The sequence below is a fragment of the Hirundo rustica genome, chromosome 21, assembly GCF_015227805.2.
Source record: "Hirundo rustica isolate bHirRus1 chromosome 21, bHirRus1.pri.v3, whole genome shotgun sequence".
Classification (NCBI taxonomy): Eukaryota; Metazoa; Chordata; class Aves; order Passeriformes; family Hirundinidae; genus Hirundo; species Hirundo rustica.
The window spans coordinates 4,065,695-4,087,163 of NC_053470.1; the positions used below are offsets into that span (position 1 = coordinate 4,065,695).

General features: G+C 56.6%; 1 protein-coding gene across 1 annotated transcript; it reads right to left on the reverse strand.

Moving 5' to 3' along the window:
- Positions 1 to 63: 63 nt before the first annotated feature.
- MPP1 (MAGUK p55 scaffold protein 1) lies at positions 64 to 18,114 on the reverse strand. The gene is made up of 12 exons (XM_040083741.2): positions 17,959 to 18,114; positions 11,644 to 11,787; positions 11,225 to 11,303; positions 10,153 to 10,238; positions 9,140 to 9,208; positions 6,149 to 6,345; positions 5,775 to 5,881; positions 4,874 to 4,954; positions 4,234 to 4,314; positions 3,713 to 3,915; positions 3,296 to 3,370; positions 64 to 1,346 (listed from the first exon to the last, which is right to left on the reverse strand). Exons 1-12 carry the CDS (start codon positions 18,064 to 18,066, stop codon positions 1,170 to 1,172), a joined length of 1,407 nt encoding a protein of 468 aa, XP_039939675.1. The 5' UTR covers positions 18,067 to 18,114; the 3' UTR covers positions 64 to 1,169.
- Positions 18,115 to 21,469: the final 3,355 nt, after the last annotated feature.

Below are 21,469 nucleotides of genomic sequence, written 5' to 3' on the forward strand. Positions count from 1 at the left end.
GCACTAGAAGAGCCTTTGTCATTGCTTAGTGCCCAGCCTGAGAGGTAAAACACCAGCCATGGCAACGTTTCAGCGCACATTTATTGCTGCTCATTGTTTCCCTGCAGTGGATCAGAACGAAGGTCCCTATTGCACATAGATTTTTTTTTTATTATTTATTTTTGGCATCCTTAAAAAAAAAAAAAAATTGCACAAGACTTTTTAACAGACTTTCCCTTGCCCCTGTAGCTGACTGAACACACAAATGAGATTTTTTTTTTTCACCTACACGGTGGATGTGGTGATATTTCCCAGACATAGTGATGCAAACCCCAGGGTGAGCATGGCTTTCACGTTTGCATACAGTGTGAGAGACACCCTGGACTGGAAAACATGCCTGGATGATCTTTGTAGACACTTTTCTACTGCATGCAACAGAGAGTTGTGGCTGGATGTCATTTACCCGTTGAAGATCCCTCTGGGGTTTGGTCTGTGGGACTGGCTCAGCTGCTGCCCAGTTTCTCAGGCGGTCACAATCCAAGCTGCACGGTGAGAATTCCAGTACAGTGAGTTTTTACACCTATGGCTGCACAGGGTGAATGAGAAACTCCAACCTGGGAACGTGGGGTGAGGCCTGCCTGGGGCTGCTCCATGCCACATTCATCATCTTCCCCATTTGTGAGAGGAAACCCTTGGATGGAGGAGCTCTGGTGTGGTCTGGGAGAAGCCTCTGAAGCTGTGGCCTTCCTTGAGGCCTCGTGGACACCAGGAAGGGTTTGAGCTGTGAGCATTCCTGCCATCTCAGGAGACATCTGCCTGGAAAAAACCCCGTTCTGCCACTAGGGACTGACTGCTGCAGGGAAGATCAGCTGGCTGCTACAGCAGGATTGTGCTTTCCCTTGCCCAGGGAGGGCAGGGAGCTGTGCTCTGAGCTAACCTGGCCTCTGCTGTAGCCACTGCCCTGCCCTGCAGTGCCACAGGAGCTGTCTGGCCCCCAGGCAGCCTCTGTGGTGTGTCTGTTCCCCCAGGAGAGGAGCTGTGGGCACCCTGTGAGAGCCTGTGAACCGAGACGGTGTCCGTGGAGCAGCAGAGGAGGGGAGTTGTGCTGTGTGGGGCAGGGGAAGCTGAGGAGGTGTTTCCCAGTGCCTGCAGGACGGTTGATGGGAAGCAGCTGGGCTCAGAGTGCCCTCTCAGTAGACCCAGGAGACAGGCACCCACTGTGGAGAGCTGCAGGCCTGCTCAAAGGCTTCCTGCAGCAGCTGGAGGCTCTCTTCCACGCCGTTGTTGACCAGGGACAGGTCGAAGTAGTGCGCGTAGCGGCTGCGGATGCTCTCCGAGTCCTTGCGCAGCTGCTGCAGAGCCTCCGACTGCAAGGGACAGGACAGCGCTCAGGAGAGGAACTGCACAGCACACCCCAGCCAGGAAACGCCCCCACAACACCGAAACGGCTCCAGTGGCCGTGAAGCAGCAGAGCACAGAGAATCCTTGGAGCTTGGCAGATGGGCCGGGAGCTGTTGTGTGATCTCTGGGCTCGTGTCTGGGGCTGGTGCTGGACTTTGTGCGGTGCTGGGAGCATCAGGAGTGAGGCCAGACCTGCTGGCTCTCGTCTTTACCTTTAAAATGCTCTGTGGCAGCTCCCAGGGAGAAGGTTCACAAAGAGCAAGCTGCTCAGTGCTCTGGTGGGCATTGTCACCAGCTCCAGGCTGGGCTGGAGGTGGATTCCTGCAGGATGCTCCCTTCACACTGGCTTTGGACCAGAACAGCCCCAGCTGGCAGAGCTTTACCAGCCTCTGCACTGGTTTTGGCTGTGTTTTTAGTGCTGTACTTCTGCAATAAAAGCAAAGCTGCCTCTTCTCTCGTGCCAGTGTGGCTTGTAGGGGCACCCAGGGGTGCATCCCTGGGCAGCTCTGCCCCTGGCAATGAGGTCCAGACCATTTCCACATCTTCCCCTAATGGAGCTTGAAAGACAGGGGAGGAGGGAGAGCTTGGGGTGCAGTGCTCGCTGAGCTCTGCTCTCTGCAGATATTAATAGACCTAAACGGGTATCATTAGATTATATTAATTATCATGTCTATGATATAATTATATCTATTATCAATAGATGAAGCAGACCTAAAAATATATTAATAGACTAAATCAGACCAGTCTTTATGGCCTTTTTTGTTAGACCACCTGGGTCTGTATCACAGTGCTGATACCTTTAGTGGTCAGCACTAAAAACATATTACAGATGGCACAGTATTATTTATAATACCACACCCACCCTCAGGGCTTCTGTCTTTAAGGTGCTCAGTTCAACACTGAAAAACTCAAATTATAATTATTACCCTAGAGGAAAAAAAAAAAATAAAAAAGATACTACTTAGCTACCTTCATATTGAAAGTTACTGACAATATTAATCTATTCTTGTAAAATTAATGTTTCCTGTATTGTGGATGAAGCCAGCAGCTGTTGGGGGTGGAGAGGGGAGGGAGGGCAAGCAGCAGTTTTTGCTCCTGTGAGCTCTGCGGGGTCACATCAACTCTGCCGCATCCCTGCTCAGAGTGGGCCGAGCTGCAGGGTTATATTTAGTGCCTGGCAGCCCTGCCCACTGCAGCAGGATGTGATTCCTCTCTGGATGGAGGCAGCTGTGGGTGACAGAGTGGCCCTTTCTGTTCTGAGATCTGTCCCCTTCCCCCCTCCCTAGCCTGCTGCATCAGGCAGTTAATGTGCCTCTTAATACCCGCACAACGCTTGCTCTGAAGGCTGCATAAATATCCTCTCCAAAAATTATCTGTAGCTTAAGCTTTACAAACACAAACTCAGTAGGGTTGGAAGAGGTGGCCTTGTTGCCACTGAATCCAGGAGCAGCAGAGCTCTGGGTTTTCTTGTTGGCCTCTGCCTCCCTGCCCCGCTGGGGTGTAGGGCAGGACACGCAGCACCCCTGCACCCAGGGGGCTTCCAGGGGAGTGACAGCCTGTGGCTGCCAGCCCACGCTCGGCACTGAACGAGTTAACTGCGCTATCAGCGCTGCTTCCATCCTCACGTTAAAGGGATCAGCATCCTAATGAGGCAGAGAATGAAAGGAGCTGTTTGTGTGTCTATTTTCGTAGCTGGTGGCAGGATGAATGGTCCTGCCCCGACTGCTAGGCTGTGCTCGCTGACAGCCGCAGGAATTGGCAGCTCCTGTTCTCAGGTCCGGGCTGAGCTCTGCACCACCAAAAGCCAAGCAGACAGCAGTGTGCTGATGGGGAGCCCTGGGTGGCTGCAGCAGGTGCTGCCAGGGACCGAGAAACCCAGCCAGAGGGGGACAGGAGGGGACACCCTGCCACTCACCTCCTCTGCCTTGTCTGTGGGGGCGATGAAGACTATGAACGGGGAGAGCTCGGCCGTGCGCACGATCTTGAGGGTCTGTGGAGAGGGGAGAGAGGGCTGCAGTTACCAGAGAGGCCCTTCCCCAGGCTGGGAGCAAGCACAGCTGCCGTGCTGCCCGTGGTGCGGTGGGGCCGGAGGGGACGCCCCTCTCTGGGGCCGTGAGCTCACTGGGTGGACTCCTGCAAAAGGGTCCCTGCAATCCACTCCCACAGCAGCCTGGCCATGGCCTTGGTGACACATTCCCATGTGGTGGGAATGGAAATGCCACCCCAGGGCTTGCTGTCTTTTTCCTCTGGGGAGAAAAGGCAGGGACAGCCAGCAGCCAGGTAGTTCAATCTGTGGCAGCCCCTGTCCCCCACCCCTTCCCCTGCTCCCTACCTGGGGCTCGATGTCCAGAATAGCCACTTTGTCCTGCTGGTGGATCTTGTGCACTGTTTCAAACTTGGTGCCAAACATGTTTCCCTGGTAGCTTCCAAACTCCAAGAACTCATTGGCTGAGATGTCTCGGGTCATCTCCTCGGTGGAAACAAAGTAATAGTCCTTCCCATCCACCTCATTCTTCTTCTGGGGGCGTGTGGTGTCTGGGGAGGGGGAGAGAGGAGCAGGCATCAAGGCTAAGCTGTATTAATCCCGTTAACTGCTTCCTGCTCTGGGCAGGCAGAGACCTCAGCCAGCTGGGGACAAGCAGCGGATGGAAAAGAGCGAGGTGTCTGTGTGAGGGTGGCAGCAGCCCTGCAGGCTCTCTGGGTAAAGGTGGGTGCATGTGGGACTGCAGACAGGGAGGCCCTGCACGTGGGGACCTCTGACTTCAGGGTGGAACGTCTCCCCACCTCCCACCTGCTGTCAGAAGGTCCTGGATCAAAGAGGTGAGAGGAAATGCAGCCTGTGCTGGTACTTACATGGAGGTGGGTACATGAACTTCTCTGGGTTGTTGCTGAGCAGAGCATTCTTGATGTGGCTGCGGCCCACGCCGCTGGCCCCTGGGGAGAGAGAGAGATGGACTCAGAGCAGCCTGGTGGGACATGCTGGGGCCCCTCCACAGCTCTGGGTCTGACAGAAAGTGCAGAGCTTGGCCTGGTTCCCGCCCAAGATGTGCTTTCGGGGCTGGTCTGTGATGTCTTCCAGCCCTGGAAGAGGCCCTTGGTGCCCTGCTCATCTCCAGCCCCAGCTGAAGACAGGACTGCTGCCACAGAGCAACCAGCCTGGCTGGACTGCCCATGCCCCTGCAGTCCCCACAGTGTGGGAGTGCGTGCTTTGGTGCAACTGCAGAGCTGCTTTCAATGGAGATTTTCCATGAAGATACTCAGGAGTTGCAAATGCCTGAATTAACTCTTCCCCAGCACTGCAGCACAGATGCCAGACCATGCACAACGCTGCGTGGAGGGGGTCAGCCTATGGGATGACTGCTGCAGGCCGAAGAAACGCTCCCCAGACCTTACTAGGTCTTGAAGGGCCGTGCTGCCCCTGTGAAGTTCTTGTTCCCCCTGGCTCCCAGCACACAGCCCCCGTGCTGCAGAGGGTGCCTGGCACAGGACCTACCAATGAGCACCAGAGTCTTCCTCTTGAAGGCAGGCAGCCTCACCACCTCCTCGTAGGAAACGACATCCAGCTGGTCAAAAACTGGGGTGGAGGAGAAACAAGACATGGAGGGGTCAGAAGTGGCTTGGCCACACCAGCATGACCCACGTGTGTGTTTGTGTCAGTCCAAAGCCAGGGCAATGGGCAGGAGTGCTCAGGACTGGGCTGGGAGCTCATCCAATGGCAGGTGAGGGGCAGAGGGGGTGCTGGGGAGCTGCCAAAGAAGCCAGAGCTGCTTCTTCTCAGTGATTCTGCTCAGGACAGTAGGACCTGGGAGCCGGGGTGGAGACAGCAGGATGCTGCAGGGAGCTTGCTGCTGGAGGAGCTTTATATAAAGTGATTTACAGCCTTGTTTGTTGCCGGTTGGAGCTGCAGGCCGGGCCAGGAGCCAGCAGTCCCCAGGCACTCACCTCTGCCAGCTCTTTGCTCAGTTTAGCATGGGGTGCCTGCACGGATGGCTGAGGGGCAGTCCCCTGCCTCACCAGGCACAGGCAGCTGTGGAGAGCAGTTCAGGCTGCTCCCTGACTGCTGAGCAGCAGCACTGCCACTGCCTGCCCTGTGTTCAGCAGCCTGGGGGGGTTGAGGCTGGGGAGTCTGAGCTCACAGGGCCAGGAGTTCAAGGGATTGTCACCAGGGGAGAGCACAGGAGCTCAGTGCTGAGCCAGCCCTGGCCTCGTGCCCTACATGAGGACACAGCTGTGGCCACGTGAGGAACATCAAGAAGAGAGTCAAAAAAAAAGCTGACAGCTGTGGGGTATCCTGAGATTGCACTGCTGACGCAGCCGGGCTCTTTGTGTCCTCCCATGGAGGCAGGGGGATGGCCAGGGCTGGGGATTGAGCCCACTGCCCTGCTCGCACTTACTTGAGCTGTGCTTGGCCAGGTATTTATCTTTGCACTTCTTCTTCTTCCCAAAGGGGCTGCAGCTCGGGGATTCACTCTGGCTGGGCTGGGTGACGCTCGCCACACGCCTGCCGAGAGAGGAGGACACCACCATGGCCCAGCTGTCACCCCAAGCCCTGGGACAGCAGCAGGATTGTCCCTCAGACACGCAAGAGAAACGGGCTGGCTGCTGGGACAGGCAAAGGCTCACCCTGCAGCACACAAAGGGAACATTTTCCTCCTTGTCCCAGCAGTGACACTGGTGTTACCCAACACCCAAACTCCTGATGGCTCACGGTCACTGCTCCCACCTCCACTCCCAGATCCAGTCCCTCTGGGCACATCCAGGGACCTACCACTCCTGCAGCTCTGGAGAAGGGATGAGTCCTGCTGACTCGGTGCAGGAGCCCTCCACCCGGCCCTGCCACCAGTTGCTGTCGTCCTTGTTTATGATCTGAATCACATCACCGATCTGAAACTTCAGTCCTGCTTCCTTGCAGGGGATCAGGTTGTCCTTCTTGGGGTCGTAGTCAAACTGTGCCCTCATGAACATCTGCAAAAGAGAGAGGAGGGCAGAGTCAGCATGGCCACGCAGGGTGGCTGAGTGTGGCCCCCACGTTGCATTCCCAAGCGGTGACTGCAGAGATGGCTCCAAGCACAAAGCCCCTGCTCCTTTCCAGGGACCACAGGGCTGTGTGGAGAGAAAGGAGATGCACAAAGCTTAGACAGAAAGTCTTGGGCATGGAATTGTAGTGAGGAGTGCTGGTGAGTGGATGAGGGAGGGAGTAGGACCGTATCTTGGCCTCACTGGGAGCTGGTGTCAGGGCTGCTGCCTCTAGGCACACACACTCTCACAGGGGGTGTTCAGACCCTGCAGTGCCCTGGGTGCTGCACAGTGCTGGCCAGCCACAGAGCAGTCCCACCAACGTGGTGCACAGCTGGCCTCCGCAGTGGAGTGAGCACAGAGGTGACATTGCGACAGGGACCCCAGGGAAGGCCACGGCTCGACCTCAGCTGCTCTGTGCTGCCTTTCCCCACAGCTGGGCAGTCCCTGCATGGCAGGAGGCCTTTGGGGAGCCAAGGCTGCACTGCTCCGTCCCTGCCTTGATCTGTCCTGCTCCCTTTGGCGTCGGCTGCTCTCACGAAATTACAATTCCTGCAGCTGGAAATGAGCTGCTGCTATTGCTTCCCAGGCCACTGTGTACCCTCCTCAGGCTGGGGGAGCCCTGGGGACCAGGAAGGTGTGAGAAAGTTTTTCCTGTCCCTGCTGCTTGCTCAGCTCCTTGGGAAGGAGTCTACAGCACCCACTCCCAGCAGGACCCTGTCAGGACTAGAGAGGAGGCAAAGCCAGGCAGAGTGTGGAGGATTAGGAGTGAAAAGCAGAGTTTTGGGAATGCTGAGCATGACCCTAGCTTAGTTACCCTAGAGACACAGCATGTAGCAAGGGGGAAAAGAGTTCCACATATGGTGATGCCTGTCCTGTCCTCAGATGTGACAGGCAGGGCCTGGAAACTCATCCTCCCTCAGCAGGGTAGACCATGCTGTCCTTGTTCCACATTTAAACCATTTCCCTCAGCTGTGCTGCTGGAGGCACAGAGCCATCAGGACACAAACATGGTTCCCTTTCACTGCCAGAAAAGACCATATGGATCGAGCTGTGACATGAGAGCGCTCACAAAAAAAAAAAAATGAAATTAGGAAGAACAATAAGAGTGGAATCTCCTTTGAGGATGAGGAGTGCTGCTTGCTTTGAAAGCACTCTCCGGCACCAGGGAGCTGATCATCCACACAAACACGAGGGATACACAGCAGGCACTGCCCAGGTACCTGCCCAGAGCTCCTGCAGCACTGGTGTCCCAAGCCAGGGCATTCTGGAAAGACCCCCCGACACCAGTTAGGAGCTGGCATCAGACAGCTCCACACATCCCCCACAGCTGCACAGGGCTCTTTGCCTGCCTGCTGCCAGCCCCTCTCTGGGGGAGACTGCTGAGCAGGCTCCAGCATGAGAAGTCCTGGTCTTTTAAAGTCAAAGGGCTGCAGGGAGTATGCTGGAGAGAGCCTCAAGAGCCTTGAGTGCTCTGTGCTTCCTCTCCTTAGGAACTCCCAGACTCCAAGAGACACTCGGCCTCGTGAGCCAGGGCAGGGGAAAATCACGCCAGGATCTCCAGCATCCTGCCAGGCACTGAAATAAAGGTGATCACTGAAATAAAGGGGATCCAGGAGTGGAAGCAGTCCACTCTTGGTGATGGTACTGCAACAAACACAGACACAAGCAGCTGTGGCTCTGGGGAGCAGACAGCACCGCTGCCCTGGGCACAGCAGTACAGCTGCTGCTGGGAAGGAGTTTGTCCCTGTGTTTCCCAGCCTCAGGTGAACCAGCAACTGCATTCTTTTCCTCTGGCATGGAGTTGGCCAGCTGCAGGTGGCTGGCTCAGGACAGGGAGGGCAGAGTGACAGCAGGGAAGGACAGGGACAGGCATGGGCCAGTGCTTAAAAAACACACATGCAAAGCCTGCTTGAGCAGGACTGGGGACAGCATAAACTGAGGAAGAAACAGAGCCACCAACACTTGCCACCACATTCAGAACTTCAGCTTCTCTGGGTAAAGAATGACATGTGCTCCCTCAGCCCATCCCAGCACCATCCAGCCCTCAGGCTCTGCCTCTGCACTCCCATCTCAGCCCTGCCTGTCCATGCCAGGGGGGGCTGCACTGGGGGTGGCTCCTGCACAAAGACAAGACAGCAACAACCCAGCTACCACACCCTGAAACCTTGGCAGAGAACACAGAGAACCCCTCCCCACTATTCTGTTTCAGCCACAGCAGGACTTCAAAGGCAAAGCCACGCAGGTGTCACCCCCTGGTGACACGGCATGGCCCCCTCACCCTGGCAGTGACAGCAGGTGCACAAACTGCCTTCCTTCCCCCCTTGCTGTGCATCCCCAGTCACCTTTACTGGGGATGGTGCCCCTGGCACTGGTGACAGCAGGGACCACAGAGCCAGGGGCTGCCCCTGCCACAAAGGGTGGTGGCTCTGAAGGAGACCCTCACGTGCTCCCCGGAGTGCCCCTGCCACTGCTCTGCCATCCCCAGACACCACTGCTGGCTCAGACACCCCAGCCCCGCGTTCCTACACCATTTTGGGTAAACACACCCACACAGAACCGGCACAGAGTTGTTTGCAGTGATGCAAGCACAGGACAGGCCCCTCCAGCAGCTCAGACAAGGGAGCCACCCCCTTGCCCTGGCACCCCTGGCTGAGCACAGCTCTCTCCCCAGCACTGGTCCTGCACGGTCTGCTCTGGTCCCACCCTGCCACGGCCCGGCACTGCCCATGGCTGCACTTACCTGGAGAGCAGGGAGGCGGCTTTGCTGGTTGGGAATGACCTTTAATGAGACCATCCCCTTGGTTTCTTTCTAGTGAAGAAAGGGGAGAAAGAAGAGTTGGAGGAGGTGGTGTCTGGAGGCAGCTCAACAGCAGCAACCCGTGCAGGGAGGCAGGGCTCCTGGTACCCCACCGTGCTGTGGTGCTGGGGGACACCACAGCCTGGTCAGGAATAGCTGTGCTTGGCTTTGCCACCCTTGTCCCATGCCTGGGGGGGACACCAGCACCCCCACAAGGGTCAGGCTGTGGGCACTGCTAAGCACCACCAGAATGAACACGGAGACCTGCACCATCTCCACCCTGCCTGCACCCACGTCGGTCCCGTGGGACAACCACATGTGGAGGCTTGGAGGGGCCTCCTGGGCCAGCCACTCTTCTCAGGAGGCAAAAGCAAAGCCAAGCTCCTCCTTGGTCCTGCTGTCTGGAGCAGGGACATCCTGTGGCACTTTGGCAAGGCCAAGCCTCCTGCTTAGGCTGCTGGTGGGGGTCCCCAGCAGCACCACCACCTCCCTCCAGCAAGGTGTTATATGCTGGGCATGGATCAGGGTCAAAATGTGTGAACCCAAGGCAGGTCTGAGGCATCTCTGGCAAGGACAAGATCACCACGACCTCAGCAGCAGGCAAATGGCACCAACACGACATGCACGTGTGGCTCAGGTCTGCAAGAGCAGCCAGCCCTGGGCTGGAGCTGCACAGCAGCCCTGGCAAACAGAGGTGGTTTCCAAGCCCCACATCATAGCATCAGCACATGTCAGGGGCTCAGACAACAGCCTCCACTGCTGCTCCAGGAGGCCAGAAACAAGCAGCAAGCACAGACCCCACGGGGGCTGCATGCAGGATGGTTTCTGCCACATCACACTGCTGTGTGCAGGCAGCTGTGTGCTGGCTCCGCTGTGTGGGAGGGGGTGAATGCTCACAGCGTGCAGGCCAAAGGAGTCCTTCCCAGGGAACAGCCCTGACACACACAGATACCTACCAGCATCTTCTGCAGCTGGTCAACTGAGTGGTTGCTCGCACTCTGCCCATTGATTTCTATGATTTCATCACCCACGTGAAGGGAGCCTGCCAGCAATGTGAGAAACGTGAAAATGCAGAAGAGGAACAAGAGCTGCTCACCAAACCCAATTCACACAGCTTCATCAGCCTCCAGGGCCAGGACACTGCAGTGTTTGCCTAGCAGTGCTTCTGGAGCCACACGTGCCATCCAAGCACATGGGAGGAAAGCACAAGGGGAATGAATTCTTCCCCCTCCACCCAATTCACACACTGAGCCAGTCCCAAGGTCATCAGGCTGCTTTCCACTGTGTGGAGAGTGCTTTGGACTGGTCAAAGCACCTGCAGCAGCGCTTCAGACACAACCCCAAGCGCCTCACTGACACCAATCACAACCTCCTTACTGGGCCCAAAGCATTCCTGACTTTGTGTGTTTTCAGTTTATATACCCAGGCAGAACACAGCCTCAGATACACTACTAAAAATCAGGCTCCAGTAGTGTTACTGGAATGGCTCCTGTCTTATTTTGGCAGTGGTAAGCACAGACTTCCCACTTGGATCCGAGGCTGGAAAAGCAGCCTCTTCTAAGCAGAGAACATCTTGTATCCACGCCTCCTTGGCAAAACCCAAAACCAGAAAACAGCACCTATTTATTTCTCTTGGCACCTTCTTTTGGTCTGCAGAGCCAATCTACAGGATGCCTGTCCCACCTGTGCACTTTAGGAATGGGAAGAGCTTCCCGCACTCCAGGGTATGATCCTTCTCTTCTTACAGTGACCCCATCATGAGACGGAGATGATCTCCAGATCCTTTTTGGGAGAGCCCTTCCCCCAAACCTTAATTTATCACTAAAGCCTCCAGTGTTTTAACGTGACAACCATGCAGAGAGAGCAGTGAGTCCCAAGTTCCTGACACACCCCTAGGGCAGGAACAGGCACCGATGTCCATGCCACAGGGGAAAGCCAGCAGTGCTGAGGACCTGCATTACTGCTGCACGGGAAGAAACCACCTGCAGACATGCACGTCATGCACTGCTTCTACAAAGGCCTCGTTACCTTGTCTGTGAATCATGCCCCCATGGAAGATCCTGGCCACCATGCAGCTCTGCTTGTCATTTTGCTTCAGCGTGATTCCCTGGAAGACAGGAAAATCCATGACCGCTTGCTGCAGGAGGGAGCTCTCCTGCCCTCACAAAGTCCTCTCCGGGCCCATGTCCACAGTGAGCCGTGCAGTGCACGGCAGAAAGACCCTGCCAGGCCAACTCAGGCTGCTGCAGCTCCTCCTGGCGCAAGCATCACCACCCTTTTGTGGGGCACACTTCGGGTCCCCGGGCAGAAGGCAGAGTCCAGCACCTTCTTCCCGCGGCCGAGACCTCCAGCGACCTGCTTCCCTCCAGGCCAGCCTGCTGGCACGGCTCAGCCTGCCCCTCCACCCCCGGGGTGCCATCCGGCTTTGGGGCCTCGCCAGTCCTCACCATGGGCTCCTCGGTGACCTTCTCGAACTGGACGAGGCGGATCTTGCGCACCTCGCGGCCGCCGCCGTGCGAGGGGCTGCCCAGGGTGGCTGAGCCGTTGGTATAAATGTCCTCGGTCAGGGCGTGTGGGGACTGAGTCATGGCCTGTCGGGGCAAAACAGACACCAGGGTTTAGGGGCTCCACCTGGGAATGCTGCTCCGGGGCTGAGCCACTCCAACGTGTTAAGGTGGCTGCGGATCAGGTGGAGCACAGGGGAGGAGAGGACGCTAAGGGCGAGAAAAGAAAAGGAGCAGAAGAACTTGAGCCTTGGAGATGTGCATGTGGGTTTAATCTGCAGTTTTCCCAGCCTGGGAAATACAGGAGGTGAGAAAACTGTGGAAAAGCTGCAGGTAGCAGGAGCCAAAAGAGGCCGCAGCTGATCTTCTGAAGCAGAGTTACAAACACTCCTAGTGTGTTTGCAGCAGCACTTGGCTCACAAAAAGCTCGTTGCATCTTCACCAAGTGAACAGAACAGTTTGGGACTCAGCCCTGAGAACTGGAGCCAGGCTTTGTTCTTGCTCAGCTTGCAAGTTCAACCTTTCCTGACCTACATCACTGGGCAACTGACATGGTGCAGAGCCATGTACACAACATCCAGGCACTGAAGGCAGGGTGCTCCCAACCAGCCAGATTCATCCCATTCCCCTTCCCAGGTCCTTTCATGCTGGTTTGCACTGGGAAGCCAAGCACAGGCTTTCAGTCCTGAGGAAACCTCTGTTCTTGGTTTCCAGCACGTGCTGGCACCAGGGCTGATGGAGAGTGCTTGGGGTCCCATACAAAGACCTCCAAATCCATCCTGCCTGGCGAGCTTCTCCCTCACAGCCCAAGAAAGCCTGACACAGTCCTGTTAAATCCCTCAGACACGCCGGGCAATGTCTCCACACAGCTCACAAACGTGCCTGTTTGTCCCAAAGTGCAGTGGACTTTCCTCAAGCCTCTCCCAAATCAGTGCTGGCCCAGCAAAACCCAGAGCAGCTTCGACCTGTGGCCCCTGCCTGCCCTGTTGGCACAAATCCCCACACCAGCCCACGATGCAAAACAAACCCTCCTGACTGTCCCACTCCACACCTGACTCCTGGCTTTGCTGTCCAGTTTGCAGCCTGCACCCTCCCTCCCAGCGGTGCCTGAGCAGAGAGCCACAGCCAGCAAAGCTGCAGGGATGCCCAGCAAGGTCCTCAGCAGCCTCAGTCCTGCATCAGCGACGTGGCCAGGCCCAGACAGGCAGAGCCATCACCTCTCCCCACCACAGCCTGACTTGTCAGCTGAGCACCAGGGCCAGGAGCTGGGAAACTCCAGCCTGACCCCCTGCCCCAGCCTGCTCTCACCCACCCTTGGCCTGGAGCAGAGGAGAAGCTGCAGCCTCACACTGCCAGGTGTGGAAGCGCATCTGCTCAGGCCAGGGGAAGGATCACGAAGAGCATCAGCTACTGGGCTGCAGCCATGGCACTAAACCACAATAACAGGAGCTTCGGTAGGGATGTGCTGGAATGCTGCTGGCTGAGACAGCGATCCAGCTCTGTGCAATAGCAGAAAGCAGGGAGGGAGCCAAAGAAAGGGGCAGCAGAGTCAGGACTAACAAGGATAGCAGGAAAGGTGCTGGCAGAGAGGGACAGACCAGGCATGGTCACTGTCACAGCCCCCAGACAGGGCACTGGTGGGGCTGGGCCACGGAGGGAAGGGCTCAAGGAGCTGTGTTTCCATGATGCAGTGATTTATTTTTAAACCAGCTACTTCCAAAAGTGCCAACCAACCTGCTCCTCAAAAGGCAACCACGTGGGCTCCAGCTGCCAATGGCTTTAACATGGAGGAGGATGAATCCCAGCCCAGAACAGCACCCAGGCCATGGACTTGCAGGGCAGAAGGAAAAACTTGCATCCACCCCCTCCAGCCCGGCTTGCCAGCACTAGCAGGGCACGATGCTACCACACCATTTGGAGTGCACAGGAACAGATCCAGCAGTGTGAGTCCCTAGAGATGTCCCCTCTGCCAAACCAGCAGGTGCAAGGAGGAATAGGAGGACAAGGACCTTCTCCAGCCCGACCTGAGGCCAAAGTGCCCGTGAGGTGGTTGGAGTCAGCACAGATCACACTTATCTTGGTCATGCCTTGGGAAAAGAGTTAGACCATGCAATTCCTAGCTTCAAACCTGTAGGCTCAGCAGAGCCCGATGACCCAGGACACAGCACAGTCTGCTCCAGGGACTGGGAGTTCCCACCCTCACCATCCCCATCAGCTGAGCCTCCTGGCCCCGACCTTTGCTTTTTGCTGAGAGCTGGAGAAAACACCCAGCCCTCGATGCTGACACAGCACCAGTGTCACCCTGGTGACTCCTGGAGAACAAGGCATGTCACCAGAGCCTGGCTGCCGTGCCTGGGGATGGCCACCAGCCACTTGATGGCAACTGAATGCAGTGGAGTCCTCCAACACCAGAGCCATGCTGGGATGCTGCTGTGGGATTTTTGGCTGATGGCACTGGGCAAAGTGGATGAGGATGGGAAAATGCCTGGTTCATGAGGACAACCAGGACCTTCAGGGTGGCAGATTCAGCCTGGATGGTGGCACCCAGAAACAGGAGACCTGCGTGGCTCTCGTGCCCCATGCACATGAGCAGGCTGGCCGGATTGCCTTGCACTCTCCTGGCAGCTGCCACGCTCCTGGCTGGCTTGGCCCAGCGTAGGCTGTGACCTCAAGAGCCCTTGGAGTCACGCTGCTGACCGGCCAGACTCTGCTCCTTGTGCGCTGCTCCACAGGAAACATCTGTGAGTGCCGCTGAGAGCCACCAGCCACCGCCAGCTCTGCACAGCCCCGGGCTCTGTCACTGGGGCACACGTGGGGCAAGGAGCTTGGGGGGCTGAGCTGTGCAATAGGGGTGCTGGACAGCCCAGTGGGCAGCAGCCCTGTGTGCCTCGCAGCTGGGCTGACAAGGGTACAAATGCTCCTGCACAAATCCTGCGGCAGTGGAAACGCACACCGGAGCCACCAGCTCCGTGGGTCAGAGGTGCCTCACAACCCCCTGTTTGCATTTTCCTCAAGAGCCCAGATCTCTTCCCCATGTCCCGGGGCAGAGGGAAGTGTACCAGCTCCCTGGGCAGTGTTTACCAACAGGGAATGTGGCGAGGATCCCAGGTCTTGGCATCCTGTCCCACAGTGGGGTCAGGTCTGTCTGCCAGGGCTGCTGCAGCCTCCACCAGGCTGCACACCATGGGCAAATCAAACATTAACTGGGCAGCTTGTTTGCAGGAGCCTGAAGCAGCACTTGAGGAAAGCAGTGCACCACAGTGCAAAGGGCGCGTTCAGAGATTTGGTTCCTGGGCTCTCCTTGCTGCTCTAACCAAGAGATTTCAGTATCAGGTAGCTTTGGAAAAACAGGGCTGCCTGGTGAGTACGTGATGGAAAATACTGCTGGTTCTGCCAAGGAGACCCCAAAGTACAGCAGCTTGGATGCAAGAAGGAACCCTGGAGCCAGGTTTTTCTGGGATTGCCCTCTTGGCTGGCAGGAAAGACACACTCTTCTCACACTGTGAGGAGCAAAATCCCAGCTCCCTCCATGAATGATCGCCCCTCACATTATAATAGCCATGGGTGCATGCAGGGAGGTCGGGGCACTGCTTGGTGCAGAGGTGTCCTGACTCAGCAACATCTCCTCCCACCCTCCAGTGCTTCCAGCCGTGTCTCCCTCCCCATCCAGGATGTGCTCATCTCATTCTTGTACGGCTCAAAAAACACAGCAATGTTAAAAAGAGCAAAGAAGCAAAAAAGTGACTTTGAGAGCTGCTTTAGGGCTGCTCCAGCAGGCTGGGGAGCAACAGCCACATAGACATTTAGAAGTAATTCATTCTGCCAGGGGCTACTGACTTCTTAAATGTGCCTGCACAGTCACAGGAACAACCTCACCTAAAACCCCTTCTAGCAATGTGATTGGAAGTTTAAATACAAGACTCAAACCAACAAACATTTAAAGCAAAAAGGATTACATTGCTGACACCGGGAAAAGGCCTGGCAACACCAACAGGTCCCTGTGGGAAGGGGAAAAGGGAAATGGGAAGGATACAAAATGGTCGTGACAGCCAGAAGGTGCAGCCAGCTCTGTGTGCCCTCACACTGACTCCAGATCACAGAGTGCTGCAGTGGAGACGGGCCAGATTTTCAAGGGAGCGCAGTCAGTTTTGCTGAGGCACCACCTTCCCACCAGAAAAGGCTGATGCAGCCCTCCAGATGTGTTTGTGAGGCTGGTAACCTCCAAGGGACAGCCACTGAAACCACAACACTGACAGAAGGAGGAGCTGCCCTGCCACTGCATCCCAGCCTCTGGAACAAGCCCCGCAGAACAGCTTTTTCCCTGTGGCTGTTACACACAGCAACACAGCAAAATCCATTTGAGATTAAAAAGTTGGGACCAGCCCTCCCCACTTAATTAGTCAAAGCCAGAAGTTTAGCTAAGCTTTCAACCGAGTTTTACCTGTGGTCGATCTTGGGGACTGTGGCCTCAATCTGCTTTGGAGCTGCTGGCAGCCGGATGCTGAGAACTGCTGCCCAGGGGGAAGTGCAGTGTTCCCTCTGCTCCCTCAAGATCAGCTCTCCCCAGAAGCACCTTCCTTTTCTCCACCAAACTCCCAAAGGTCACGTTCACTGCCCATTTTACAGCTGGGGAACTGAGTCACAGATGATAAAGGGACAAGCCCAAGGTCATCCAGCCAACCAGGTGCACAGCTGGAAATAAAGCCCACACCTTTTTGGTAAATCTGTACTTGTCAGTCAGGAGATACGGCAAAGATATGCAGGCACGTGATGAGGCTCAAGAGGAGAGGCCTGGGGTTGTTTTCTAGCAATAACGTGGCTTCCACTTGCCACGATTTGCATGCCCTGCCACCACGTCAGGAACACAGGACAGCACTTCCCAGCACGTGGCTCTGCCAGAGAAAATGCAGAAGAGAAACCTCCCAGTCACTCCGTTTGACTCCAGACCAGGAGCAGCCAGGCAGACTCAGCACCCTTCCCAAGAAGGGTGGGCCACGTCCTGGTGTCCCATGGAAGGGCCACAGGCACTGTGCCATCTCTGCATGCCCGTGGCACAGAGACAGCTATCTGTGACTGGCAAGCTCAGGACACTGCTGGAAGCCAGCCCTACAGAGCTCCTTTTAAAAGGCCTCATGCAGATCTCAGTTCACCATCTCCCCCTTTATCCCTACTGAAATAAATACACCATAACACCAGGAAGCCGTAGGGCAGCTCCTACACTTTCCATGCTCTGCTGCTATTGGCAATTTATCCTTGCTCTGTTTGCAGCCAGGCAGGCAGAGGGATGGGAGAGCTCCTCTCAGCAGCTGCCTGGTCCAGGTACTTTGCTTTAATTGTTTTTTTTCCTACTGTTTTTTTTCTCAAAGCACCCTGTCGGGGTTGGACCATGAAAAAGCAGATGAGCCACTGGAGTGAGACAGATCTGCCAAGCCTCTTTCGCATGTTTAAGCGTCCAACACAATGGGCCAAGGACAGCACCTCAGGGAGATTTCCTCTCTGCTTTCTCTCAGAGGCTCCCCACAGTTGCAAGGAAACCTCAGCCCAGGCTCATTATGCCACGGCTTCACCAAGGATGCCTTTTCAAAGCTGGACATCTCTGCCGGGAGAAAAGCACCAGCTGCTTAACATTGGCAATCGCCGACCTTCTGGTTGCACCCAAGCTACCCCAAACAACACCAAGTGAGGAAGGAGCCCAGCCAGCAGAACCAAGAGGGTTGGTGCAGCTGCTCTCCTTCTCTTGGAGGTGGGGTGCATGCGGCCATCGGCTCACTCCCTGCCCCGGGGAAGCAGTGAGAAGGGCTGCTCGCATCCTCCTTCCCTGGGGAAGGGACCCCCACCCTCCTGCAGCCCACGCTGCGGACCCGGAGGTTGCTCAGCAGCTGAATCAGCTCATGTGACAACCAGTTCCAGTTCAGACCAGCTACAACTTCACAGCAAAACAAGCACAATCTCTTCCGCGGCAGGATGCCGGAGCCTTCTTCCCCTGCACCCAGCTCCTTCTGCCCGGCCGGCTTTGCCGGCTGAGCATTCCCCGGAGGAACCCCCGGTCCCCAGCGAGCATCCCTGCTCCCGGGCGCTGGGGACCGGCACAGGGCACGCACCCGGGAGGGTCTCTGCCTTCGGCACCCTGCTTCCCCCGCATGTGCGGGATGGAGCGGGACGCCCGGGGCTCAGAGTGGGGCTAAGGGCCCGCAGCAGAGCGGGGCGCACCGGGGCTGGGGCGGGGAGCGGGGTCTGCGGGCGCACCGGGCCGCTCACCTCGGGCTTGGGCCGGTTCTGCAGGAGGTGCTCCAGGTAGAGGTCGGAGAGCGCCGTCCTCATGCTGCTGCTGCCGCCGCCAGCGCTGCGCCCCGACTTGAGGGTCATGGCGGCGGGTCCCGGCGGCGCTGAGCGGCCCGGCCCGGCCCGGCCCGGCCCGGCTGCGCCGCGGGGTCTCCCCACGCTCCGCCCGTGTGCGCCGGGGCCGGGCGGAGCCAGCGGCGGAGGCGGGCCGGGAACGGGCGCGGGGCTCGGTGGGGCCGCCCGGCGGCGGCGGTGCTGAGGGGCCGGGGCTGAGGGGCCGGCGCTGGCGGGGTCCGCACGGTGTCCCCGGCGCCGCTCAGCCTGGCCTCGGCACAGCGCGGGGGCTTTTCCCCCGTGGGAGTGTCCCCGTGGCGTCAGTGCCGTGCCAGCCCCTCGCCCGTGCCTGCCCCTGGTTGTGCCCCAGCATTGAGGTCGCAGAGTGCACCCGAGCTAACCCAAAGGATCATGGAGTGCAGCTGCTGGCCCTGCACGGGGCATCCCCGAGAGCCCCAGCCTGTGCCCGTTGTCCGGGCGCTCCCTGAGCTCTGCCGGGCTGCGGCTGTGAGCACCGCCCTGGGGAGCCTGTTCCAGTGCCCCACCACCCTCTGGGGGAAGAACCTGTCCCTAATGTGCACCTAAACCTGCCCTGACACAGCTTCAGCCCTGCCCTGGGGTGCTGGCACGGCTCACCGCAGAGAAGGGATCGCTGCCTGCCCCTCTTCGTGAGCAAGTTCTAACTGCAGTGGGGTCTGTCCTCGGTCTCTTCTCCAGACTGGACAGACCAAGTGATCTTGATTGCTCCTCACAAGGCTTCCTCTCAAGGCACCATCTTCGTTTCCCTCATTTGGACACTCTGGGCAGGGGCCCAGCAAGGGCATGGGGGGCTCCTCCACAGAGCAGCCCTGGTGGGTAGCTGGATCTCACAGACCAATGGTGATTCCTGGGCTCTGCCAGTGTGCAGAGCTCCAGGGTACCTCCAGGGCAAGGAGACCCAGGGATTTCTCTTCGCTCTAGCAAGGACGGGGCTCTTCTTGAGGGCTTCCACCTCCTTCAGCTTGCATGGGTGGAAATCCCTGCATTTGTGAGCCACGCATGGTGCAAAGGGCTTCTGTCAAAGCATTACTGCCCTTACTGTAGGTCTTACTGATGAGAGGGTCCAAGTGAAGTCTCAGCTTTATTTGGGGACGGAAAGTTAATTCTGCTGTATTATTCTTTAAGAATAATCATTGAAAGGGTTTGTCACACCATCCTTGGGATCCTGGAGGTTTAGAAGTTGCCTTGTACCAGACTCCCACACTGCTTCTAGATGAGTTCTCCAGGCTGAGTTGGTCTAAAGTTACCCTAAGAAATACAAGAAGGAGAAGGGTGCAAACTCCTAGACAAAGGAAACAGGAAAAGAAGAAGGGGGGAGGGTGGGAGGGGAAGGGGGGAAGAAAGAAGGAAAACCCATCTCGTTCTGGCAGCAAGTTTCTCCTGCCTCGTGGGAACAAAACTGTTCCTGACTGGGCTGTAAGAAAGCCCAGAATGCTGTGAGGTTCAGGGAAAAGGAGGTGTGGGAGCTGCAGGCATTGATGTGACTGACTCCAGCAAGCTGCTCTAACAGTGCCAGGAACAAAGAGTCCCAAGAGCTGGGAGTGCTCTTCCCAACAATCCCATTCCTGTGGCAGCTGTTGCACACTTTTGTTGCACTCACCTGCCGGGAGTCCTGCATTGTCCAAACGTAGCTCCACTTCTTGCCCTGCCCTCAAGCCTCACACTGCCCATCTGGGCTTTGTGAAGGAATTACCCCACCTGCCAGGTTTTATGCCACCATCAACAGGTGCTTGAAGAAGACAAGTTGCCAACCCACTGAGTAAATGGGTTGTTTATTTATCAGACATGTAGGGCAGCTTGAGCTGGGAGCCTCCAAAGAGGAACCCCAGACAAAGAAATCCTTGGGCAATGATATCCTTACAATGTAAGTTCCCCACGCCTCACATAACAGTTCTGACCACTAGTAATGTCAGGATCTGGGGTATTCCTGTTCCTTACTGGGTTCCATTCACTGTCTCTAGGTGGGCTGTTCCTTCTCTCAGCTCTAAAACTGCTGTGTCAGCTGACCTACTGATGGTAGCAGCCTTCCCTGCTTCCTTATCATCCAGCTCAAACCAGTTCTGGGGCCCCCCTTTTACTTAACTTGGTAAAAGTTCAGCCTGTCTGGGTGGAAATTCACCACTTGTGGTCTAAGGCTTCATCACATTTAGCTCCTGATGCTAAGCAAGCTCTGTGTACCAAGCACATAGCAGGGCTGCAGTGTTAATAGGAGATCAGGGGAGTCAATACCCCTGATCAGGGGCAGAAAGAAGGCAGATAAGAGGGCCAGGTTTTGTGGCTGTGACTCATGGAACCTGCGGCCCAGACTTTGTCTGCAGGGTTCTCTGGACAGCCTGATTAGTGTAATGAAAATAATGGAGAAAATAATGGGCTAGAAAACTCAAAGGGTGCCTGGCTGCCTTCAGCCCCAGCAGAAGTGCCCACCAGGCTGGAGAATGATGCTCAGAGCCTCATCCCTGCCCAGCTGAGCAAGAAGGCTCTGCAGAGCACTTTGTAGCATCTTTACCCAGCAGCTGAAGCAGCCTGCGAGGAGAAAGGGGCAGGTGAACGCACACTGGGACTGGAGGGGCACAGCTTTGAGATGTGCTGGAGGCAGGACCCCTTGGTGCAGGGCTTCTCTTGCACTCACAGGCTAGAAACAAGCTGGTAGAAACATGGAGGCAAAGAGATAAAGAGAGCAGAGACAAGCCCTGGAGTTAATCATGGAATGTGTTGTAGGAGGGAGAAATGTGACAAGAGACACTTGACAGACAGAAAAATGATGTCTAAGTCTGTTCATTGCCTCTTGGTTGCATATGGGAAAACTGAGGTGGACGAGGTGGTGGGGAGCTTGGCCAGAGCTCCATGGCTGAGCTTGGATTTAAGCTGTGATTGCCCAAATCTGCTTTGCTCCCCGTCAGCCATGGTCCCTGCTCAGGTGCTCTCTTCAGCCTGATACTGCCTGTTTCTGTTATGTGATGGCAACGTTTTCAGAGAATGGTGCCCAGCAACAGCTGAAACACTCCCCACATCTGCCTCGGGTGGGAGAGCACACCGAGAGCTCTCCATCCAGCATGAGGAAGGGAGATTCAGAAACCTCCCTGGCCCATGGCTTATCTGGCTGGGGCTCAGCATTGAAACCTCACACACTTTGGCTTGCAAGTTAATCTCTGCTTGGGCTGTAATAGAAAGAGACAGCCAGGATGCGTTTTGTCCTCCTGGAGACACCAGAAATCTGTATGAGCACCGGATCACCCAGCCCAGGCAACCCTGGCAGCTGAGCCATGAGAAACAAAAGATCCCTGGGGTCCAGGAGCATTCAGCCAGGCAGCCTGTGCTGCAGCAGAGCTCTTTGCAGGGTCGTGACTAGGCAGGGCATCTGCTGGCTGAAAAGCAGAGGGCTCCATGCTGGTCA

Bases quoted from the DNA above. Each gene is read 5' to 3' on its own strand.
- MPP1 (XM_040083741.2), bottom strand. From the start codon at position 18,066: ATGACCCTCAAGTCGGGGCGCAGCGCTGGCGGCGGCAGCAGCAGCATG. The intron at 9,209-10,152 runs GTAGGTATCTGT...TTTCTTCACTAG, and splicing joins ACCAGCTGCAGAAGATGCTG to AAAGAAACCAAGGGGATGGT. The intron at 3,371-3,712 runs GTAGGGAGCAGG...CCCTCTCCACAG, and splicing joins TTCTGGACATCGAGCCCCAG to ACCCTCAAGATCGTGCGCAC.